Raw genomic sequence first — 26,843 nt, 5'->3', positions numbered from 1 at the left:
TTTGAATCTGGGTTGAAAGCAAAAAATCAAAAACAAAACAAAACATTTCTTTTGTGATGAATCTTTTCGTAGGAAGATTAAAATTAGAGATCCAAAGTGTAGTGCATGCCAGGGTTGTCAAAATAGTGTCTGTACTTTTGCCTGAGGGTGTGTGGTAAGCATTTGCCTTTCTCTTTCAGATATACTGCCAGACATTTGGTAGAAAACATTCTCTGAATGAGGGGAAAAGTGCCATTTTTTTTTATGATTTTCTGAACATGAATCTCACATCCAGACAAATCTGCCTCCTCAAGCAAATCCCTTCTTGGCCATATTTGCCCAAATTTCACGGGTTTCCTATCTTCTAATCTTTCCTCAGACAAAGTTTTGCGCGAGGGTACCTGTGTGCGTATTTATAGGTACAATAAAGAGTTGTGTTGTTGCTGCTGACTGTTGACTTAAAGTAGGGCTATGCAACAAGACGACACTTCATCCGCCCTGTAGCTTTACCCTCTGGAAACTCCAGATTCAGGCTTTAGTGTGACTGTGACCAAATTTTACATTCATGTGTGAAGAGCTGTAAATTGTAAATGTATCATATGTGTACAGTTAACTGACAACACACACTAAAGGCACGAATGGTATCCAAGTGGATATAAGTGAATTCACAGGGCATTTTTGAGGTTTGCAAGTTGACTGCACGACGCCTACTCAGATAGAACCACCCAAAATATAAAACTGTGTTCTTCTCTTTCCAGACTTGGGTCAAGTTGTATTTTTAAATAATTGTAGTGGTTTTTAAACTTGCTGGGAGAGCCAGATTCTTCAGATTGTTAATGAAGTGGTTTTATGTCACTCAAAAGTGAGAGCTGAACCAGACCTGTACCAACTCCTCTAAATCTTTACCTCTTCCAACTGGGCAGGGTATAAATCCTCACAGAATAAGGCTTGCAATACTCTATTTTCTTTACAGTCAACAAATTTCAAACCAAAACTCAGTTCTTTCTGTGCTTTATTAGCCTGAAGCCCATTTATACAACTAGCAATGGCAACCTTTCTGAATAGATAACAAAATATAATTTTATAAATTTCATATCTTACATTTTGTGTTTGTAGAGTATTTTTTTCAATTATTTTTTTAAACTTAGTTACTGTAGACTTTAGAAATGTTTTTCAACTTAAAAACTACTTGGGTTGGTGCTAGTAATTTGTTGGCAAACATTTCCAGCTCTATATTGATCTTTAGAAAGTTAAAAAGTACATATAAAATTAGTGCAAATGTAATCTTAAAACCTTCTTGAAAACTAATATTGAAAAATCTCTGTTGCAATGACTTTGGAGCTTTCTGATGAAAAGGATAACCAGCCTGACATTTCCTGTTCTGTCATCTCATTTTTATATTTCACTATAATTTTTTTGAATATTAAAACATACATAAATAATGTAAGAATATATTAAAGAATATATAAAATGCAGAATATTAATATTAAAAGAATCGGGGGGGGGGGGGTTAACTAATAAAATGCAGCGATCTGGTAATTCTGGTTATGTGATGCTACTTCATTGTTTAAGCACACTGGGTTATGATTGCAGACATCTCTAACTGATGCCATTCTTTTACCCCTGTGGACTAAAGATGTCAATTTATCTTCCAGTATCACTTTTGCTACATTAGGGCACCGATCTGTTTTTAACTGTTCATTTTTAGAGCATGGTCACTTATTATCTAAAATTAAGGCATTAAAATTTCATCAATCAGTCCTTTAAAAGTGTTAAAAATACTAGATGTCAGAGATGTTATTTTCTGTATCGTAAGGTTAGCCAAAATGCTCATGAGTAGCTTGATCTGCTAGCTGACAATAGGATTGTGAAGTGTAAATTAAATGAAAACTGAATTTCAGCCAAAATTTTGTGGGATTAATGAAACTGGTAGTACAACTGTACACAAGGCCTGGTGTATTTTGTATTTCAATATGAATTGCAGCAGTGAAAACCAACGTGAAGTCCAGTACAAGCATTTCTAACAGGCTAGCTTACATGTATTAGTTTGCTCGTGACGCTAACAACAAAAGGGTTTTTTTTTATGTTCAATTAGAGCCTCAACTAAACCACATAAACTGATCCAAAAAAACACATTAATTATTTTTCTTTTTCCTAAATTTTGTTCTTGTTAAATGAATCCTATATTTTATTCTGAGTCACATTTAGCAAAGTTTTAAATCTAACTTAAGATATAGGGCCAGTGCTTTATTTTGATTTAGCTACATGCATCTTAAGCGCGTTTAAACATGAGAGGTCAATAAAGCAATATGTAATATCTAAACCATACTATATAATCCAGTTAACTTACAGTATCAAAAATATTGGTCCTTACCTACAGAATCTACACATTCATAAATATCCTAAGAAAAGTCACTGAAAACTGTTATTTTGTCACAAATTTGAGTATTAAAATTATTGGATAGTAAGAAAGTGTTTGTGGGACTTGAACTGTTGTTTAGGAAAGGAAGGAAAGTGTCACCCAGTGCAAGCGTGTGGTTCACTGATGAATTTTAAATCGTTTCTGGGCAGCAGTTTTGAATACACAGAGAATACTTAAATCCACTCTTTGTTTAGTTCTTTTATTGGCTTCCAAATAGGAATAGTGCAGAACATGGCCAGCCCTATCCTTTAAAGTACATGGCTGAAAGAGTTCTCTTTAATGACAGCCTGCTACTTAAATGTACACTGCTATACATTAGGTTGTAAAGCTTTGAAAATAGGCAAGAATTTGTTTCTTATATCAACCATGGAGGTGATGATTATAGTCCTTGTTATCTGATATCTGAAAAACCTCCTGCTTTTATTATAGTACAAAACCTCTGTGCCTATTTTGTTCTGGCAAGTTTATAAACATGCAAATTATTTGCAAATATTCTAACCCGGTCTGATTTTATCCAGATACAGTTGTAATTTTTTTCTCTTAATTGTGCAATGTACTTGATGGATCTCACAGGATTTTAGACCATAAAGGTGTGACTCTGTTCTTCATCAGGGCAACAATAGATTGCTTGTTGTCTCATTGCAAGTTGCTATATTGGGGCAGAGATTTGTGTTTATGTCAAAGACCTTATTTTCAAACCTCCAGTGAGCCCTACGTAACCAGGGTGCCAAGTTTTCCTCTTCCAGTTTTCTAAAGCTCCCCTCCCATCCCCCTCTGGACATGTCCTCTTTGCATGTTCTCAAAAGAAAATGTGCATGTGCTAAAAGAAAAAAGAAAAAAAAGAAACAAAGATAATAATAATAATAGAAGTATTGTTTGGCTTCATTATGTCCATGATTTGTACAATTCGTTCCTTGGTTGTATTTTCTGATTATCTAAACAAACGATGTATCGGTTTCAGGTAAAGAAAAAAAAAGAAAACAAGCTTGAATAACATTTTCTCACAGAACCACCAAAGTGGAAGCAGATTAGAGGTTCTGGAGTGGCTGATCCTTCGCTGCCTGATCTGTTACTTGACTGTCCTGCAGTCATTTGGACTCTACCTATAGATTTTGTATGAATATAAGTCATTGAATAAAGAGGTATGATTATGAAATGTCGGTGTCTGAAGATTTCCTTGAAATGTCTCTTGATTGAGTTTGGTATTATTTACCATTTTATTAGAGCTAACATTTTTTTTGTTAGCTTGAGACCTTCGGTGGTTTCTACAAGGAAAAGGAAGGTAAGCATTCAGTAGACATTAATTAAATAGGAATTTTAACAAATCCCGGCTTCTCAAGTTTTAAACACACTAAAACTGGTGCTGTGCTACCTGATATCTGGAGATTAGGATGCCAACCACATGAGTACAGATGTAATCAGCCGTTGTTTGAACCAGACATCACAAGCATATTGGGTGATTGACAAGCTGTTACATGCATAACATGTTATATGTGTCTTTCTGTACAAGGAACCATCATTTATAAATAAACATGTATTCAGTATCATGAACGTAACGAGCAAGAAAGCCAAATTCCATTCACCCAAAGTCTTCCATATAACCAGAAGTCTTTTTATAAGCACATGAGTTGCTTCATGCTGGCTATAAAAAAAGGATACAGGTGTGAGGCATTACATCTCTCTTTTATATAGAGTCTTTGATGAGGTACAGAAAAAACACAAGGACCTGGAAGATTAACGTAGGTGTTATGTTGTGAAAGACTTGTTCTAAACCAAAACAAGTAGTTATGATGGTGAGAGACATGGAAGCAGTAGATGAAAAGGCAGTAAGCAAAATTTAAAGCAAAACAAGTGGACCAGAGGTCAGAGGACTTGACTTCCTGTCTACTTATCAGAAATCAAGTGTGTTTTTGACTCCTCCATCCCCGCCTCTTATTCAAACGTTTCAATTACTTGATATAAAAAACACTGCTACACTGTGCACTTGCCATGCTGGAGGATATATTTTATTAAAATTTCATAGTTTTTAAGAAACCCATATTGGTCTCAAGTAGCTTTGGAATCTGCACATTTGACGAGTGTTTAATCTCCCTAACCCATGTCCAGCCAGTCTCCTACTTTACCAAGTAGGCGTTCTTCCTACCTTTACCCTTTTACCTTTGCCTATACTGCTTCCTGTTTTTGGTTCCTGGATTGTGAGCTTGGTACTGTAGCCTGTGTTTGCACCTCACAATGTTGTATGTTTGGAGTGGAATTACAAAAGTTCTAACCATCTCTTGGGAGGTGGAGAGAGGGAAACGAGTCAATTTTTCAAAACAAACAAATTAAAAGTAAGTTGAAGACAGGCTCGAAAACAAAAATGGGCGGAGGCCCTGCAGGGATTTAATTGGTCAACAGGAGAGGGGCGGGGCTTCTCTTTGCTCGTTTGGCTCTGCAGTGATGTGATACAGCTGCAAGAGGAGAGAAGCTGCTGCTGGCTGAGAAGGAGGATGAGGAGAGGTGAAGAGGATGAAGAGTTAGTTACTCTGCACTTCGCTCCTATTAAAACTGCAGAATTATAGAAAAAGTGCGATTCAGCAATGTTCCCCACTTTGACTGCTCTTTAACTGGATCAGTTCAGACTTTCAGTACTTTTCTAGTTTGCATATGTTTCATTTCTGAAGCATAAAGGCGGCCACACCGGGAAGATGTTGCTCTGTTTGTTAAAATGGACAGTTTGCGTTCTCGGGCTCCTCACGACGAGCAACGCCTCACCTGACGACGCATCGGTCGACTTCGGGGGAGAATCCGGTTCCGGGATGCTGCAAACAGGTAAGATTGGTGCAAACACCTGTGGAGCCTCTCTGCTTTTGAAATAAATATAACCTCACTGATAAGATCAGGGTTACTCTTGCAGCAGTGGAAACTTTTACAAGGAGATGCGTTGAGTCTGTGGTTCTCAGTCATTTCTGGCATGTCACAATTATTAAGACAAAATATGTTCATGCCCCACACCTCATTTTTTTAAAGATGATTAACAGCAAAACTTTGAATTTAGCCTATCAGAAACTCTTTCTTTGGCTTCACTTCATAGTTTCCACCGTCTTCCTCAGCACACCTGCACTGGCTCAGCGCTCCACGTCTGAGACCAATTGGGTTACCTAAAGAAGTTTTATAGCCACATTCTTCACATTTGCACCCCTCCACCCAGCTTTGCTTTAAAGTCCCAATCTGCCTGCAACATGGCATCGCTGACATTTAAAATGAAATTAGCACAGTTTTCAACACTTTAAGTCCCATAAAATGCATTTCTCTCCTAAGTTCTGCCATATTAAACAAAGTCATCTACTATGTGCCATAAAATATAAAATCATTGTAGTTTTCTTGGAAATCCAGGAAATGTGCTTTTTCTGTATTCTTCACCCTTTACTGCAAAAGTGTTATTTTCCTTTTTTATGCCACATTTGCTGATGCATCCCCCTTAAAGGCGCTTATAACCCAGCAGGACAACAGCAGGATGAACTATTAGTCAGCTACACAGCATGACATCATTTTTTTCAGAGCAATTTGGATCCAGATAAAAATATTTCACTTCTCATCAGCAGCTCCTCCGACACTCAACAACTGCAGTCGCTCCAGCTCTGATGTTTTTCCTCTAATCGCTTTTTGGCGTGAGAGCAAACTTAAAGCGTTTGTAGACTGAGGGAATAATTTTGTTTTTGCATGCTGTGAATAGTCAGACCACAATGAACTAATCAGGCTGTGACTATATTTCTTTATTTATTTTTTGAGCACAGACCACTTATTTTTATGGCGTATTTTAAAGATTCTGACAGCTTCACAAGAAGAAAATACTAATTAAAAAGCTTTTTAGAGCACATTTGTTATTCAAATTAAAACCTGCTGATAACTATTTCACATCAGCAAATTGGAAGCCCTTAAAACAAAGTCTCTCGTATTCCTAATTTTAAAAGTTGCACCAAAAAAAAGGCCTTTTAAATATAGATTCTTGCTGCCAGAGTGCCATTGTTGCGCTCATCTTTAAAACCCTTGTGTCATACTGGGACCTTTTTGTGCCACTTTTTTCATTCGTATGAACGCCATTTCCACTGTGTTGGGTGTAATATAGCGAAACTTGCCACCCGGTTTCGTTTTTGTAAAAGATTCAAAATTTCAGTCTGATTTTCTTACATCAGCCTAACACGGCTTAGCAGTAAAAATACTCACACTGATCACCCTAGGGACCGTTTTGGGCCCATTGACTTCCATTATAAACGCTATTTTTCACGCCAGAAAAATTACGGTCAAAGGGATCGTCAGGTCTCCAGCTTAGGTTTTGTTTTGGACTACAGGCCTTAGAGTTGTAATTTTTTTATTTGTCCACCGGGTGGCGCCCTTGCTTCACATTTGACCTCTGCTGGAAAACAGCGGGCTGCTTGGACAGACCTGCCGGAAATGACGCCTCTTTTCCGGCGTGCAGCAGCGGCTTCGCCCGCTGATCGTGCGGACCATTTTTTGGTCCCTAGGACCATGAGAGGGTGCATTTTTTTTTTAGTCAACAGGAAATGACGTATTTGTTGTCACGTGGTACCGGAAGTGTGCGCTGGAAAAAGGACGCAAGATGCCCCGATCATCGTCGCGAGTTAACCCGGGAGAATGCACTCATTTCGGCCTTGACGAGCAGCATTTGCCGCCTGGAGACCATTTTCTGGTTCTGGAAAAAAAAATAAAAGGCGATCGAAATGACTCTTGGTGCCAATCTTTAGTCCATCTAAAGGCCTAATTTAAAGGGTTAAAACAACGAAAATATAATTAAAACTTTATATGAATATTTCAGGGAGAAGTAGTTTTAAAAGACTGACCAATTTAAAGTGAAAAAAAAAATTAATATTTAATATTTTTATTGCACTTTTTGGGCGTGGTCGATAGTGTGCATTTTATGAAATGCGCTCCTGGAAAAAAAATAAAAGGCGATCGAAATGACTCTTGGTGCCAATCTTTAGTCCATCCAAAGGCCTAATTATAATAACAATCAAATATTACTTCAAATGGTTTTTTTTGAAAATATTTAGTTTTTTTGTTTTTTGGGGCTAAAAAAACAGGGCGTTCATGTAATAAAACTGGGATTTAAAGGGTTAAAACAACGAAAATATAATTAAAACTTTATGTGAATATTTCAGGCAGAAGTAGTCTTAAAAGACTGACTCATTTAAAGTGGTAAAAAATATTAGTATATAACATTTTTATTGCACTTTTTGGGGCGGGACCTTTTTTGGTCCCCAGGGTGATCAACGTAAGTTTTTTAAAGGATGACACATTAATTAGATTTATTATCAATTTATCTAAGACAAGACAAAATCTAAGACACAAATGCTTTTATCTCTGAATTAGACAAGGCAGAATCACAAATTTTTAGATAATATAGATGAAAAGAAGAGTTGCCGGAGACATCATTCACAAAAAAATGCCTTTAGTTTGTAATGAATACATGTGGAAACTGAAACCAGAAGTCACCACAGTTTATTAAATCCCATGGAATGTGTTTAAGGTGCCAAACAGTCTTAGTTAATCAAAGCATCACTTTCCAGAGCCAGCCCTGTTGTCTCATCAGAGCCTTCACTTGTCTGGAGCTTCTTTGTTGATGCAGTGACAGTGTTGTACGTGCTGCAGGATTACATTGAGTTTTTGAGCCCTTTAATCCACCCCAGAGCTGTGGAAATGAATCTTAGATTGGACTTCCTCCAGTCACATGATTATGTCATGACTGGAGTACCTCTCCATCACACTGTGTTTACTCTCCCATTTGAGTTTTATTAAATTTTTTTATTGCGTTCATCTGTATTAGAGCCACACAGAAACATCTGAGAACTGTTTAATGTTTTCATGGAGTATTTTCATAGAATTACTGTAGATGTAGTGTAAAAGCTTTGTCCATGGCAGGTGTCATTAAACACACTAAGGAAATACAGTATACAGTATTTCCTCTGTTATTTTTGGGTTTCTTTACTTAAAGCTTGCCAGGCTCCACATGTAACTGAGATCATTTGGGAATTTCTGAACTCTGCTGATACAATGACTCAAGACTTGACAATGAGACAGGGCGTACCACAAGAATAGAACAGAAATTTTGAGCCAAACCAATTTGCAGTTAACAAAAACAAAGTGGTGTCATTAAGTGGTTTTATTCAGCTTTGCTAAATTTGCCATTAGATCTCTGCAAAAACATCAAAAAGACATGCATGATACCCCAAACTGACCATCTGCACCTTCACTTATTGGTTTATTAGTTATGAACCTTTGTTATGCAAGAATTGGTTACATGCCATGAATTTTATTCCAAAGAAATTCTGTCTGACACTGACACTAACTGTGTAAAAGGGACGCTTTTTTTATTTTACTCAGGGATCCTACCTGAGTAAAATAATCAACTAAACCTTTCAAAAGCACTGATTTAAAAATAGTTACAATGTTTGAAGAAACATTAACCAGCTTATTCCCAGTGTTCCAGTGTTCCGTTTCAATCCTGGCTTCTTGCTCAAAGACGTTGGCTTGCTTTATTAGTTGCAGTTTGAGGGAAAGAAAAGAAGAAAGAGGTCAGCAGTCATTCATCTTTATATCTGTACCCCTTATGACTGCCATAAATCACCTGTACTATGAGTGGAGCATTCCTTTTTCACATTTTAGACATTTGTTTTATCTGTTCTCATTGTCACTGGCGCTGTGTTTGGGCTTTGAAGGCACGGCATTGTCTTTAAGTGCTGAGTCTGCACCTGTCAGACTGGTGGAGAAGGAAAAAAGCTGTAATCAGTGCTTATGAAGCCGCTTTACTTTTGAACCAAAGCTGCTTTTCATGGTTTGGGTTGGGCCCATTTGTTCCAAATTTGGCGTGGAACGATTTGTCTCCTTGATGCACTTCCCTGCATCCTACTTGCAGCTCTATGACTGCTTGAATGTAAGCATTTCTGTCATTCCCAATCCATTCAGTTATGACTTTCAGTCATCCATATCCAGCTGTGATACTCCAACATGTCTTGAATAGCTAGTGTAACCTCTGACCCTGTGAGATGGGTATCACTGGAACATAGTATGCAGAACAGCTGCTGGGAAAAGTTTTGAGATGCCCATGTGTCTGAGTGTCTCCATACATCTCACCATCACTCATCCACTTTCCTCAGAAGTTGAATTTGCTGACTAACCATCTTGACCTTCTGTGACAGTGGAGCAAAGTTGTAAGCTTTTTTTTTTTTTTTAAGTTTTCAATCATATATACTGTAGATAACCTAAATCTGAACCAGATTTAACAACTTCAAAAACTTTTTGCTCTGAGAGCACTCTAAGGATATAGCGTAAGGATATCTTTCCATGCTGCGCTTTGAAATACAGCGGAAGATATTGGCAGAATGACCTCACCATGAAATTGCAATGAACTGACTGCAGATGTGATGATTTCTCTGGTAGCTGATGGGCAGAAAATATGTCACTAGAAATTTGTTGAATGTTTCTTCTACTTTCGGTTCAATGAATGCACACCGCGTTTCTATATAGAAATACTGAAAATGGAATTTTTTTTTTTTTAGATTTCATATAGTCCATGCTTACACCTGCTCAGTTGCTATTTTGAGTACATGAATGTCTTTATACCATGGAGAATATAAAAGATGGATGTAGCCATGTTGATGCCAAACAATGGATGGAAAAGTCTTGTAATCAAGCTTCAGGTTGAGCTTTTTCACCATTTTTGTGTGCTGACACAGATTGTGAAGAGGGAGATTTCACTGTGAGACCAATAACACTGCATGCTTATTGACTGGTGACAGTAGTTTACAAAATGATCTTCAGGTTTTATTCAGTCAAAGTGAAATTGGTGATTAATGCCATACACTCATCAAGAAAATGTTAACTGAGTTCATAGAGCGAGGGAACCAACAACTATTTTCCAACAAACTTCGTTAGAACTCAAGATTGACTGCACACATTTTTAAGGGCTTTGATTTTGGAAGTGAATTTCCTTTTCATTTTGCGCCTTTAAGATTTCTTGTTAACATTTTTAGGCCTTGAACCAAGCCAACCAGCTATGATATGAATCATAAACATGAAGAGGTTTAATTTCTGTTAAAAAAAAAAAATGAAAACAAACAAAAAAATGTGCTCACTAACTGACCTGACATTCATGTTTTTACATTTTTTTCCCTCTACTATAGAATTATTGTCACTGAGAGTGATTTTCAGTACGTTCTGCAACACTTATGTCACTTTGCAGAGCCCTAAAGTCAAACCAGATCAAAAGCACAGCACCAGCTATGTCACAGAGATACTCATGCGCTTCCCAGCAGGTTGAGCTCATGATGTCACCGCCAGTATTATGCCGGATCCATAACCAGGCATCTGCATCCAATGAAACATAATCGTGGGCCTTAGTGGCTGGCAAGCCCTGATCTGGAGCCCATTAGGCAGCTTTTAACCAGACGGAGGCCCACGCACACTGTAGCATGTGTGCTGCTATTCCCTGTTGTATGCATAGACTGGGTCATCGGTCTGGTTCTGGGTGTGGAGCAGACCACAGCTTGTGGTTAGATTTGTTTAAAAAAAATGCGGGTGGAGATGGCTAGGTGCAAACCATATGTTGGACCAGAACAACTTTCCATCTGCAATCTCTTCTCAAGCCGACTGGAACCAGATGGAAGATAGAGTGGGTTGATAGTGTACAGACAAAGTTCCTCAGATGTTTGATATTACACACAAGTGAAAAAAATAACTTTTCATTCTTATTTTTTGACAATTTACAACATTACTGCAGCAAAGGCTTTGTGGTATCATTTCCCAGTTTGTACCCCACTGTCGGGCCACATCGGTGAGACCAACAATTACAGTCCGTAAGACACAAAGACACAGGACAGTTTAACAATGCAGTTGTTTCTGTTTGTGGTTCCACTTGTTTAACACGCATATTTGTGTCCACTCACTACGTAGGAATTAGTTGCAAATGTTGAACACCTGCCTTGCGGTGACTATAAGAGCACGTTGCACCTGGTATTACAAGTGGTACTGTTTTATTTGTGGTGTGCCAGTTTACATTCCTTAAGTTGATTAACTATGTTTAGTGGTTTGATTTAAAACTGTTTTCCATTAAAGTACCACAGAGGAGCAGTATAGGCACATATTGAAATTCATTTCATTTTTACCAATGTACTGGCCATGCTCCAAATAGTGCTGTAGTACACCGGTTAAACTGTGACACTTCTATGAAGAATGAAAAATTATTTTTTTCATGAAAACACAGCCTGTATATAAAAGATGGATACTGCCACAAAGACTTCTAAAATAAGGTTATGAAGCCTTAAGTAAACGCTTGGCCATCGGAATACTGGTGTTTTGAAACCACACCTGATGAATGACGAGTGAAACTGACAAACTGAGGGACTTTTTGTAAACTATATAAAAGGAATTAAATGAAAAATGAGCATTATATTGCATTTAGTTTGACTGAGGTTCCAGACTAAGAGAGAAACAGGAGCTTTTTCTCACACTTCTATACTATTTGATGTCTTTTTGCAACACCCTGCTGTCCATGAAAAAAATGCAAATAAGGTGATTCAACAATGTCCATCATTAATATACAGTTTGTTTACAAGTGAAACAGGATATGAATAGATAGTTGGAGATAAAATATTTAAACTAAAAGTAGCCACCTTTATGCTTTCTCTATTCTTTAAAGGAGTTTTGCTGAGATGATCCTGTAGGAATCTTCAACTCCTGTTAGTTTTATTGAGCATCTTATTTTTTGTACTGCATCTTTACTGCCTTCACTGCTCTTATAGCATTATAAAACCCCACTATGCACTATGTTCTTAGCATCCAACAAAAGACAGACACAGTTGCAACCAGCATGTGAATATAGCAGTGAAGACCAGGACTGCAACTGTTCACCAGTAACTTTGTTAAGTTGGTTAATTGTGCAAGTCAGTGTAGTTCTCACTTTGTTTCTGCTGCCCCCTAGTGGTCAAAACGATTACTAATTTATATTTGTCTCATAGCACATCTTGACTTTAATTGGCAACGATTTGCCCCATGGGACACATTTAAACTATCATATAATTGCAATTCATCATTAAAAAAAGTCTAGGTGCAGCCAGGAGGCCGGTTTTAACTGCTGCAGGTGGGACATGTGTAACTGCCTTAATATGCTTGTGTTCTGCAAAATAGATGCCAGGTGATGCAATGTTGTCTCATACCAGTAAGACATACTTAATCTCTGTTCTTGCTGCACACGCTATTTTTTTTTTTTTTGTGTCATAGTCTTTGTTTTTGGTTTTTTAGCCACATGTTAAAAAAAATCCACATTCAGATAAGAGGATACAGTGTTAAGTTGTCAGCTAAAACTAGATTAGTCAGCAAGGTGCAGGGTACACAAGCCCGCTAATTAGTTACCAACACTTTAAAAATCTAGAATTTGACTCGCTAAAACTGGAGCACAGACAGTCCTTTAGTTCAATTAACTACATATTTACTTGAGTGAATTATCTATGGTAGCTCATCGCCTAAAATCATCACACTCCCCATCAGATTGTCTTCCCCCAAGTCTGCTAAAAAATATTTTTGATACTATTGGCCCTTTTATCCAGCGATTAATGAACTCTTCTGTTGATGCAGGCTGTGCCCCATCATGTTTTAAACAGGTTACAGTTCAGCCTCTTCTTAAAAAACACAGTCTGGATGCAACTGTTCTGGCTAATTACTGGACAATTTTGAAGCTCCCAGTTCTTTTAAAAGCTTTAGAGAAATTAGTCTACTCACAGTTGCAAGTTCATCTTGATCATAATGGGATCGCTGAAGTTTTAATCTGGTTATAAATCACTACATAGCACCAAGATGGCCATTAAAAGGCTTTTAATGATTTGCTTTTAACTCTGGATTTATGTACGTGCATGAAAGCTGGTGCAACAACGGGACAATTATAAACAGTCACTGCCCCCCGAACCTCGAGTACATGTCGGTAAGATGCCAGCCTTTCTTTCTACCGAGAGAGCTAACAGTAGTGATCATCACGGCTGTGTACATTCCACCCGATGCCAACGTAAACACGGCGCTCTCTATCCTGCTGAACACCATTAACGAACAGCAGCGGGCCCACCCGGACGGTGTTCACATTATCGCAGGTGATTTTAATAAGGCCAACATAAAGACTGTGCTCCCAAAGTTCTATCAGCATGTCAAATGTCCCACCAGAGGAGAAAACACTCTAGATCATGTTTACTCCAACATCAAGCATGCATATGGAGCCATACCCCTCCCCCACCTCGGTCAGTCCGACCATCTCTCCCTCCTGCTCTCCCCAGCCTACACCCCCCTCAGGCGCAGTGCCAGGCCCACCACAAAGACTGTTACAACCTGGCCGGAAAATGCTCTCTCCAAACTACAGGACTGCTTCACAGAGACCGACTGGGACATATTTGAACACCAGGACCTAGAAACATTCACAGGATCAGTACTGGACTACATCAAGTTCTGTACTGCAAATGTGACAGTGGACAAAAGCATTTGGGTTTTCCCAAATCAAAAACCCTGGATGACCAGCGAGGTCCGCTCACTCCTCAAAGCCCATGATACCGCCTTCAGGTCAGGTGACAGAGCTCTGTACAGGGCTGCTCGAGCTGACCTGAAAAGGGGGATTAAAAAAGCCAAGTCAGACCACAAAAGGAACATCGAGTCCCACCTGTCCAGCAACAACACACGAGAGGTGTGGTAGGGAATGCAAGACATCATCAACCACAGAGGCAGCACTGCGAAAACAGAAAGCCCGAGTGGGCAGCTGGCAGAGGAAATAAACAGCTTCTTCGCCCGCTTTGAAACACCACAACAGCAACACTCATCTGCTTCAGCACTGCTCCCATCCTCATCCTCACCTGGTTCCTGCACCGCTCCACTCACTGTAACAGAGCACGATGTCAGACGTGTGCTCCTAGCAGTGAACCCCAGGAAGGCAGCCGGTCCAGAGTGTACCTGGCAAGGTACTAAGAGCATGCGCACACTAGCTCACCCTCATCTTCACCAGACTCTTCAACCTCTCACTGGATCAGGCAGCCATCCCATCCTGTCTAAAATCAGCCACAATCATCCCAGTGCCGAAGAAGTCTCCCATCTCCAGCCTGAATGATTACCGCCCTGTGGCCCTCACACCGGTAATCATGAAATGCTTTGAGAGACTAGTCCTTCAGCACATCAAGGATTACCTCCCCCCAGAATTCGACCCCCACCAGTTTGCATACCGTGCAAACAGATCCACAGAAGACGCCATCGCCACAGCTCTCCATGCTGTGCTGAGTCACCTAGAGCAGCAGCAAAGCTACTCTTTGTGGACTACAGCTCAGCCTTTAATACAATCATTCCGGTCATCCTCCTCACCAAACTGGTCACTCTTGGCCTCCCTCCTCTCACATGTGCCTGGATAAAGGATTTCCTCACAAACCGGCCCCAGACTGTAAGACTTGGCCCTCATCTCTCCTCCACTCGCACACTGAGCACCGGCTCCCCACAGGGCTGTGTGCTGAGCCCCCTCTTGTATTCTCTCTACACCCACGACTGCAGTTCGACCCACAACAACACTCTCATCATCAAGTTTGCTGATGACACCACGGTAGTCGGACTCATCTCGAAGGGAGACGAGGCAGAGAGTACAGAGAGGAAGTCCTGAAGCTGGCAGCATGGTGTTCAGAAAACAACCTGGCACTGAACACTAAGAAAACCAAAGAGCTCATTGTTGACTTCAGGAGACACAGCACCGACTTGGCCCCCCTCTACATCAACGGGGAGTGTGTGGAGAGGGTCCACACTTTCCGGTTCCTTGGTGTCGTCATCTCTGCTGACATCTCCTGGACAGGAAACATCTCAGCGGTCATCAAGAAGGCCCAACAGCGGCTGCACTTCCTGAGAGTCCTCAGGAAGTACAAGCTGAACTCCAACCTGCTGCTGACCTTCTACCGCTCGTCCATTGAGAGTCTGCTAACGTACTGCATCACGGTATGGTACGGCAGCTGCACCAAAGCAGATAGAGTGAGGCTTCAGAGTGTGGTCAAGACAGCACAAAAGATCATCGGCTGCCCTCTCCCCTCCCTGATGTATATGTATTCCTCCCGCTGCCTCAGCAGAGCAGCAAACATTATCAAGGACAGCTCCCACCCTGGCTTCAACATGTTCGGCCTGCTTCCCTCAGGGAAGCGCTACAGGTGCATCAACACAAAAACCCACAGACTCAAAAACAGTTTCTTCCACAAAGCGATAACCACCGTGAACTCGCACATGCACAGGTAAAACAGCCGCTCACTTCCCACTGTGCAATACCAATTCTATGTGCAATAACTCAACTGTATATACATAACACTATTTATTACATATTACTTATGGATTTTATATATGTATGTATGTATGTATATGTATGTGTATGTGTGTGTATGTGTGTGTATGTATGTGTGTGTGTGTATATGTATGTATATATATATATACATACATACATACATACATACATACATACAGTGGGGCAAAAAAGTATTTAGTCAGCCACCGATTGTGCAAGTTCCCCCACTTAAAATGATGACAGAGGTCAGTAATTTGCACCAGAGGTACACTTCAACTGTGAGACACAGAATGTGAAAAAAAAATCCATGAATTCACATGGTAGGATTTGTAAAGAATTTATTCGTAAATTAGGGTGGAAAATAAGTATTTGGTCACCTCAAACAAGGAAGATCTCTGGCTCTCACAGACCTGTAATGTCTTCTGTGTGTGTATATATATACACACACACACACATACACATATATGTATATATATATATGTGTGTGTGTGTGTGTGTGTGTGTGTATGTATATGTGTGTGTATATATATATATATATATATATATATATATATATATATATATATATATATATATATATGTATATATGTATATATGTATATATATGTATATATATATATATATATATATATATATATATATATATATATATATATATATATATATATATATGTGTGTGTGTGTATATATATGTATATATACACATATATATATATATATATACATATATACACATATATATATATATGTATATATATATGTATGTGTATATATATGTGTATATATATGTGTATATGTATGTGTTTTTCCCTATGTCAATACTGTCCATATGTACATAGCGCTGCAGAACTGTACCCCCCCCCCAGCATGTTTACACTGAGTAGGAGATGCTCTGTATCTCATTGTACAACTGTATAGTGACAATAAAGGCATTCTATTCTATTCTATTCTATTCTCACAGCCCTGCTGTCCTCTTGTTGGGCTTGACTTTGACATGGTTGACCATGATATCCTCCTATCACAACTAGAATCAAGTGTTTGGCTAAAAGAATCTGTTCTTCAGTGGTTTCAGTTCTACTTATCTGGACCTTTTATGTGAACATGGGCCCCTAAAGCTTGAAAATAGCCCCTCTTAGTTATGGTGTGCCTCAAGGCTCAATTTTGGGTCCAGACTTGTTTGCACTGAATATGTTGCCACTGGGGTCTATATTTTCACCGTATAACCTTTCATTTCACCGTTTTGCAGATGACTTGAAGATTTATTTGCTTTTAAAAGTAGGGACAGACATTTCAGCTGTTATTGCGTTGCCTTAAAGACGTTACACAGTGGGTTTCCAAAAATTTTCAAAACTAAATGGAAAAAAAACCCCATTTTTTTGCATTACTTTTTATAAAAGTAATGCACTATATTACTTAATTACTCGCCAGAGAAAGTAATCCGTTAGAGAAGTTCAAGCTCAGGCTGCTGGGCTTGGGTGGTATTGCACTGAGCTTTATCATCACTTTGGATTCTTGGCTAGCTTTGTGTTTTATTAATGTTTTATTATTCAGTTTAGTGTAGAAACACATGACATTACTGACTAATGAAAATGTAATTTTGTTATTGCTTAATTTTGGGCCTTTTAACACGTGTTTATAGGGATTCACTCACTTTTGGAGATGACCTCAGGTGGCAATTTCTAAAACTGCAGTTGTTACTGTTTGGATTCACGTTTTTGTCCAAGAAGTTGTTGCTAGACTGGGATTTAATAAACTCACCTACTAAATGGCAGATTTTTGTTCTTTATTTAGTGCTTTCCCATTTTTTTCAGCTGGTAATAAGTTGATTTAAACTTCCTTGATGAAGTGAAGACCTTTGGGTTGAGTAATAAGCATGATGGGCTGAATTGAAAAGCCCTCAACATGTTCAGAAATGTCCTCCATTATGACGAACATGTGCAGATGCTTATCTTTATTGGTTTGGCTGAGCTTGACTGAAAAAGGACCTGAGGTGACAACTATGTTATGATTAAAAGAGCTTGAGCAGGCCCTACGTTGAACAGCTGGAGGAAAGGCGTAAGACCAGCTTTGCTTTTCTTTTTTTGCTTTACTTTTCTGTGAGTGAACCATAACCTTCTTTCAAACTCCTATCAACTGCTGTCTGTCAGGGCCTGCTCAGCCTGCTGAGATTTTTTTTTTAACTTTAATGCTCACATTTTGGTCCAGACTGCTGAAGGTTTATCAGCCTCTGTGGATTTGTTTCTTGGGGCCACAGACCCCAGTCTGGATTTGTTTCCTCATGGATTGCCTGCATGGCACTGTGCCACGCCAATCAAATAAGTTTGCCCAAAGACCTTCAGCTTTGTGCAGAAGTGTGTGTTCATGTGTGTTTGTGCTTGTGCAGATTTGCTGTTTGTCCACAGGACACATTCAAGTTTATCCTTACGTAAGCAAGAAGCGGGTAATCAGTGCTACAGCCTGGGCTCTACATCATTGTGAAAGTGTTAAGCAAAACTGATGCTCTGTGCAACAAAATACTTGATGACGATTTGATTTTTTTTTAAGCAGAGTTACCCAACTGCCATACCAGATTAAAATTAGGTTTAAGAGCAAGTACGTCAGGGATTCAGTTACAGAGAAAATTGACTTCATAAAGTTTCTTTTTGTTATTGCAGGATCATCTGTCATGATCACACAACATGTGCATGCTACACTAACAGCCAAGAAGTATTTTGCACTTTGAACTGCATGAACGAATTAAATAAATAATCAACATGCCTATGCTTTCATGTTTGTTTTAATTATTATTATTATTAGTAAATATTCAATAGCTGGTAACTATTATCCTTCTAATGAAACCAAAATCAGATGCTGTTTCTTTTATCTTTGCAGTTGGCTCTTAAAATAATTGCACTCTCTTTAGCCTTTCTGTCTGCAACTCGTATCCACAACGCAAATCTGCAGATTTAAACTTTACAAACAGCCCAGCTTAGTTTTTTTTTTTTTTTTTTTTCTTTCCCTTTTTTGCCTGTTTGGCTCTTTTGCCATCAAAATTATTGTCTAAAGGCAAAGAAAGATGCCCAATGGATTTACTTTACCAAATGGACCATCCCAGCCTTGCCGTAATGGTCTATTTGATTCACCTTTTATTGTTTATTTTATTTTATTTTCACTTGCTAAATACGGGACAGACTTGACTGGGGAAAAGAAAGGGGAGAAAGAAAGAGGGGAAGAAAAACAGCGGGGAAGAGGGACGAGGATAAAGGACAAAAAACAAAAAACAACAAAATAAGCAGACAAAAGCTTAGTTTTTGCTTCCAGCAGCAGCAGCAGCAGCATGGTAGTCTTAAAATTAACCGACATTTATGAGAAAAGGTTTATGCTCGCAAGCAACAATCAGTGCCGATTTTAACTGGAACTGAAATAATGGAATATAAATAAGGGAAGGGGTTCCTCAAAACAGGCTGTAAACACCAATATAAGGTTTTGGTGAATGAAAAATTTTATATATTCCTAAACGTATTAAAAATATATCAGCTACTACTTTCAATTCTGTTTGTGTTAATGGAGTTTTAACACCGTGGTCAAAACTTCACAGCATACAGTGCTTAACAAATTTATTAGACAGAAAATTTGAAGAAAAATACAAATATTTTAGAAATATGTTAAAAATTAAAATGTTATTCATTAAGAAAAATTATGTTATCTGAATTCAAATTTTATACCCAAATTTAAGCCGGCAGACTGGACTCTGAGAAGTCAGAAATTAGTAAACAATTAACCACTAGAACTGAATTTCTGCTGTTCAGGATTGCAGGTGAATTAATGTTACTTGGCATCTTTTTTTGGCGTGGACCCTGAAAGCAGAGTGAAGAGGGAGTTTGTGTGTTTGAATTGTTTCTTCACAAAAAGGTGAATAAGCAAATCTAAAGTGTGTGAAGGTGTGATACTAGGCACACACACACAGGAGCTCTGCAGAGGAGGACAGAGTTAATGGTGGCTCAAATGGAGTCAGTGGTTTGTGGACTGGATCGTAGAGATTGGAAACGATCTTACTTAAGTGAGAGGTGAGTTTAGACCTGGGAGATGTCTGAGTTTGCAGGCAAGTTTCCAGAGGTGGGTGAGGAGAATTGATGGAGAGTGAGCTTGAAGGCAGAGCTGGTGAGCCCTTTTTCTTTACACGTTTCCGAGTTTCCAAGCTGATTCTGGATGGAATGTGTCACAAGTTCAGAGATTAAGGAGATTAAGGTCCCAGAGAGACGGATGATTCACTAATGCATGAGCCTGGTAACTGAAAGGAGCAGAATATCCCAGCACAAAACAGACTTGAACTCTTCCCACAGGTGGATCAAACACCTAATGCTTCTTTAACATTAAAAATATCGTTTTGATTAAAGAGCTAATGCGTACTGATGGATTACCCAATGATGATTTTGAAAAATGATTTTGGTAACTACCAATACCATTAATTTAAGGCAGCTGTGGCATTTACCTCACACTGGGCGGTGGTCTAATAAATTTTTTTAAAAGCTGTATGTGAGTATAAAATCCTCTGAATACAGTGCAGTTATTGTACAGTTTTATAGCTTTTTTTCACGGGTTGTCAATAGTCTGATGTTGATGCAAATGTTCAAAAACAACAAATAAATATTTTTTTGAATCTGTGGTTCCCTTAGGTTTAACCATCCAGGGTGACTGCCGTTCTCTTGCCATGTTTCACCAGGTCTGGTCCCATGGATAGCAGTCAGCAGTTTGTTGGGTGAATGAACCCAAGCACAACATGGAAACCATTTTTTCTGCCTTGGTGTGCCGAATCATTTTATTGCGCTGCAGCTCAAAATCATAAATTATGTCGATCTTTGAGCAAAAACTAATGAATGCTCATGCTTACGAGATGCCTACATGGTTAATTATCATGGTTTGCACAGTCATATACCATCCATCATCATTAGGGCATCCTTGTCTATTACTTTTCCTTCTCCAGTTGAGTGAGGATAACCTGGCTGTCGTGACCCAGCTGTGTTCTCGACTCTGCTGATTAGGTGAGAGTGATGTAATCGACTGAGGTCTCTGCTGCCGACAGACATGAAGAGAAAACCACTGGTGTCTGTCCTGCTGGCGCCCTTCCACACAGACACATGTCTTCCAGGATGTTGTTGTCACTACCATGTTGCAGACCTCATACTTGTTAAAGGAGTCAGACTGAGCAGATGCTGGTTTTTTTTTTTTTGTTTTTTTTGTTTGTTTTTTTTGGACTAATTGTTCTACATTCGTGAGGATTTCTACGTGACATCTATTCTTTATTAAGTCAGCCATGTGTTGTGGTTTATTGCCTGAGATGGATTTGTTCAGTCTACTCGGTACTGTGGTGCATGCTCTCAGCCTGTTTACTGCTGCAGACGTGAAGAGTAACCAGCTCAACTACATGTGACTCTCAGGGTCAGGATGCATACAGCACAGAACCAACAGGCACCCCACCTACCATCTCCTGCATAACAATGATGACATCGACATGAAAGAGCAGTGTTTATGATCACAATGAGGGTTTGATTTGCATCTTGTAACTATGCTGATGAAATGAAGTCTTGTAAAATAAATAAATGTCATTAAATAACACAGCTGACTGACCAGTTGCTTCAGTACCAGTACTATTTGTTAGACAATATTTTCTGCATATTAAGGTGCAAATTTTGTCAGTTATTCACACTGAAGCTTGCTGAATACAGCATGGGTCTGTGTGGCTGGATACTAAAGTACATTAGCGCTATGGCTACATCAGCATGCCCACGACAAACACAGATGTTTAGCAGCTATAATGTTTAGTATCTTCACCATTTTAAATTTGCATGATAGCAGTCCAATGATTTTTAATCAGCACTGAGAAGTATAAGGGTTTCTATCAGTATATATCAAGCCAGTTGTCTACCAGGTCTAAGTTGATCACCCACCAGAACAAAGCATACCTGTCAACAATCTGGCTTATTCTGGGTTTCTGCCACATTTGCAGACCCTAACCCAATGGCCTTTAGTTTTGTTATTTCACCTGGGAAACTGCTGAAATTTGCGTAAGCCTGTAATTTTCTTTTGAATAATTGGAATATATGAATTAGTAAATTTTGTGTGTTCATCTAATGTTACCCAAGATTCCAGAATGTCTGTGAAACACAGTTTGGACGCACAGTCGACATACTAAATATAGTTTCTACTTATCCATCGATTAAAAGAGTATGTGGTGCTGATCTCTGTGCAGGCACACCAGTTAGTTGCTGAATGACTTTGCTGCTGTCTCAGCTGTTGTTTGATGATTCAGCTCTACTTACTGCAAAGAGACATTAGAGCAAGAATTTAAAAAAAAAAAGAAAAAAAAAAGAAGGAATTAATAGCCAGTTGAACCATATAATAGTTTTTGACTTTGTTATAGTTGCAAAAGTATGCATAGACTTGTGCTTTCAGATTTAATAAGTTGCAATTGAAACATTGTAAAAAGACAAAAATCTTCCCAAGCATACTCAGAGAGTTACAGCCATTTTTGATGAAAATCATCTGAAATGGATCGTTTAATGAAAATTGTTGCAACTTATTTGTTAATTTAGTTTGCCAAAACCTGTTTTGTTGGACATTGGTTGAGCCTTTCAAAGTGTCATAGCAGCATGATTTGATCCAGAAAAAGTCTACTTAACGCAATGTTTGACTTAATTCTAGAGTTTTAACCACACAAAGAAAGCACAGATGTATGTAGCACTGTTTGTACAGAGGTAACAGCAGCGGCTGTCATGCGGTGCTGTTCTCACACACTGATAGGCCCGGATCCTGTTTCATTTCAGTCTGGAAATACATTTATATGAGAGGAAAGAACATGAATCAGGTTCCCTATTGTAGTAACATGGTTGCAGTGTAACATGAAACATATACAGTATCAGTTATGTACCTGGGAAACTAATCTGGTTTCCTGTTGTGAGTCATGACTATAAGATTACTGAACAAAAACAACAATCGGGACAGAAAATCAACAAACTTCGGAGTGCTATGCATTAAAAATTAATTTCAGGCTGCTGAGACAGTGTTGACACTACATATAAATGTTTTCTGTGGAAATATTGACCTCTTTTCCTTGGACAAGTTTGTTTTTTTTCCTCCTAGTCCTGATGATCTCTTGGTGGGCCTGGTCTCTGGTGGTTTGTCCATTGTCCAGCACACACCCTGTTTCACTCTATGCGTTTCCACTCCAGTGGAGATGTGTTTCTGCTTCAGTGTTCCAGCAGGCTCACTACCTGACTAACAAGCTCACGAGGCCACCCAAAAGCCCCTTCTCTGCTTTCCCCATCTCGTGTAAAATGTTAATTTACAGGCTGTTATGCCCTACCCGTTTCCACCCTCCACAGCTTTATTTTTCTAGCTGGTATGTGAGACATGTGTACCTCAGAGCCTTCCTCACCCCGTGTGGTTGCAGCTTCAGAGGATGCATTTCTCAGCTGGCAAAAGGAGGCAAACAAATCATGACAAGCAAGAAACAATAGTGTTATAAAACCATTAATGAGCATAAAATCACAAATAATTTCCTCAAATTCTGTCATGTTTTTGTCTCTAGAACTAAAGCCTTAAAATAAATCTTTCTTCTTGACATGGGAAAACAGAGTCTCATGTTGCTTGTAGGACACAGGCCAGTTCATTACTGCAGGTGTTGTTTATGTGCCTGGGCAGAGCCCAGCTTAAGAGACTGTCTGTCTGTAAAATCAGCTTCTCCAGATGTACTTGGAGTTTGTCTGCAAAGACCCTTTCACCCCTTCATCTGTTCTGCAGCCCCCAAAGGTGTGATCCCAGGATGTAATCTGTTCCTGGATCTAGATGTGCATTGTACATCTCTCATGCACAACATCTGTGAAAACAGCAGCTTATATTTGCTTTTACTGAACTAACTAAATCCCACCACAAAACATGCTCGTTTTAATTTTAGTTGTTGTGCATAGTTGATGTATTCATTCAGCATTGATTCATCCAGTCTTCTTTTGATTGGTCAGTTAGTTACTTGAGCTGTTGGGAAGATGATGCATTTTTCTGCGCCACAAGTTTTTGTAGGCTGCTGTTGTGTGTGATGCTGCTACTCTGTTTAATCCTGTGCTATGATAATAACAGAAGTAATGTGTAGTGGTAGTGGGTGCTCCTTATTTGTCCTCCGCTCCAGTGGAGGTGTGTTTCTCCTTCAGTCTTCCAGCACTTTGATGTTTTAATGCGTTTCTTTCTTCTGTTAAACCCATCATTTCAACCAATCGGCATTGAAGCCCGACTGATGTATCAACAGGCTGATGTTATTAGCAGATATTTAAAAATCCATCGATGTCAGTATTTATGATGGCCAATAAATGTAAATAAAAAAAAAAAATAGATGTCACGAGTGTTAATATTGCATAGGTTGTCGAGCAGAGGACACTCAACAGATTCCCTGTTGGCAACATGCTTCTTTGAAATCCCGAACATAACAACTAGGTGAGCTGGACAGAGAGTAAACAAGTACAAAAACTACACTTAACAAATGTTGGGGAAGTCTCATGTTTCATGTGTCAGAAAGAATAGCTTCATAGCATGGGTTTCCAAGGGTCACCACCTCCAAAATGTGTTAATAGTGTAACAACACATTTTTTGTGTCATTTTTTAACACATCCTTTCTAAGAGTGTAGGTGTGCAGTCTTGGTGGCTCGTATAGTGCAACATACAATGACCCCACTCATCCCCCAAAAAAGCTATTGAAGAGACAACAGTAAAACAAAACAGTACCACTCAGGAAACTAACTGTTAGTAAACTGTAAAGAAAGTTTTTTGTTTTAAGTGAAAAAGAAGTAACAACATGGAAAACAAAGCTAATGGCATTTCAGTACAATTAGGAAAGGGTGAAAATAGGATAACTGTTCATGGAACCTGGCTTAGATGTTTAAAGGTTGCCTTTTTTCGTCTGTACATAGTGCTGTCTGTTTCAGACTTGCTGTTAAATCTCAAACAGCTGAATCAAAATAAATATTTGTCATTTCTCACATCTACAGTGTGCTTGTTTTGATTTGCAGGAAATGCCTTCAAACTATGAAGGCCTGTATCCATGTCATTAGTGCCATTCACTCCAGTGAGGAATTTGACCCGGAGGTATGCTCATCAGGGCAAGTGTTGACTGGTGTTGCTCGACTTTTCCTCAGTTATCGGGAAAACTAAAGAACATTGTTTCAAGGAGACATGCTGTGGGGAACTGCCATAAACATGAATGTTTGTCACCTCATGTCTTCATCCATCCATTTTTTGTTGGTATGGGTAATATCTGCTGCTACTTTATTTCCCAAGGGCTTGCCAGAGCAGATGTGTCTTTACATTTGATTTGTCACAGATTTTATGCCGGGGGCCTTTCCTTATGAAATCCATTTATCTGGGCTTGTGACACCCTGAGTCTTGGTTTTTATCTCCTCATAGAATAATGTATTCTTGTATACGTAGGATGTATTAACCCCTGCATCTTTGTAATTAGCTTAAACGAATGGGCAAGTCACAGTCTTTGGGAGTGTGATGCATAGTTACATCTGTGGGGAGGTGCACATCACATTAGAGCATTACAGGAGTTTTTATAAGGGATTGAAGTTACAACATACCTACAGCACAGATTTAAGCTCACAGCTTACAGCTTAAACTTTAAAGCTTAAAGTTAAATTATATTTTTAAAGGGGTGATTCTTCGGTTTTATTCAGAAGCGCTTCCAAAGAAAACCTAAAGTGCCTTTGTGATATTTTGGTTTGCTGTGAAGTAGTGTGTCGCTTTATAAGAAATCCCTGTGCTGTAACTCTCCAGTTACAATATTTCTGAGGTCATCAGAAATATTGTATCGTGTGAAGCATCGCTCAACAAAGATTTGCCCTGCACCTAGCAGTCAGTATATCAAAGGGACCCTTTCTCTCCTCTAACTTATGCCACTGTAATGATTAATTTTCCTCACTGAGGACTGGCTCCAGTGCTATTAAGGCTCTCTTTGGATTTGGGATGACGGAAGCAGTTGAGTCAGAGGAAAAACAGCACAGGAAGTTTTCGTGTCTCTCTTCAAGCCTTCAGTGCTTAGTGATTAGTTGCTGTGGATAACCACTTTAAGTAAAGCAAGAGAAAGATCGCATCCTGCGGCTTACATCTGATAAGTGACATTATGAAGTATTTAGCCTGAAAGCAAACAAACAGTATGAATGTTATCCCTTGGAGCAGTGTGGTGTAAAGGCAGGCATAATTATATGTACGGTTTCCAAGTGTTGAGATTATAATGACTTTATTATAGTGTACAGGCTTTTTAAAAAATAGCTTCTAACACTCCAGTCTGCCTGGTTGTCCCTTTTTAACATAATAACTCCTAAATATACTGCCAGGGGAGGCTAACAAACCCCCAACCTCCATTCAGTATTGCATGTCTTTCCTGCTTTTCCCGATATTGTAGGATTTCAAGACAAGAGCTGATATCAACTGTGTTCCCTGAGCCGTATTACACACAGGCCAAAAACATGTCTGTTAGATGCATTCAGTCCACTTAAATCCCTCTGTGACCTCCACTGGGCTGTAATCCCACTTAACAAGCCCATCTTCACACAAACCCAGGTTTTACGTAAGCTTGGTTTATCCCCTGTAAAGGACAGCTCTTGAAATAATATCCCAACATTGGATCTCTTACTCCATGATAGACAATCTTCATGAAGTCAGTGGTCCCTTGCTGTACTAGCAGGAGGTATTTCCATTATGAATGCTGCATCTGTGAGCATTTGACAATCTGCAGTACAGCTACGGGTCAGCGTGGTCATAGGTGTGCTCATCACTCATGGCTTTTCTGATGAGGGAATGATTGAGATGTTTAGGAACATCTCAATCGTTTCTTATGTTTCCTGTATTCACTCCAACTTTCCATTTCTCATTTCCTACTTTCTGGCCCAGTGATTCCCCAGGCCTTGTTTTCTGCCAGAGGAGGTGGAAGTCTTTAATCTTCTGCCTGTTTGATATGCCCCCTCTACCAGAGCAAAGGCCAGTAATTGTAGCAGTGCAGTAATTGAGCTATCTGTTGGTCTGTCTCAGCCTATTAGGGTAATGTGATCCCACCGCAGGACAGCACGGCAGCTGGCTCCACTTCCC

The 26,843-nt window shown here is 39.1% G+C and overlaps 1 protein-coding gene across 1 annotated transcript in view; it reads left to right on the top strand.

The window, feature by feature from the left end:
• The first annotated feature begins 4,814 nt into the window (after positions 1 to 4,814).
• Positions 4,815 to 26,843, top strand: part of LOC113026024 (collagen alpha-1(I) chain) — a 125,192-nt gene continuing 103,163 nt past the window's right edge. Inside the window, exon 1 of the mRNA XM_026174418.1 lies at positions 4,815 to 5,212. Coding sequence (XP_026030203.1) covers positions 5,089 to 5,212 — 124 coding nt within the window. The 5' untranslated portion in view covers positions 4,815 to 5,088. The remainder of the gene's footprint in view (positions 5,213 to 26,843) is intronic.

This window comes from Astatotilapia calliptera, chromosome 7 (assembly GCF_900246225.1).
Source record: "Astatotilapia calliptera chromosome 7, fAstCal1.2, whole genome shotgun sequence".
In the NCBI taxonomy this organism is placed as follows: Eukaryota; Metazoa; Chordata; class Actinopteri; order Cichliformes; family Cichlidae; genus Astatotilapia; species Astatotilapia calliptera.
This window is presented reverse-complemented; position numbering and strand designations above follow the sequence as displayed.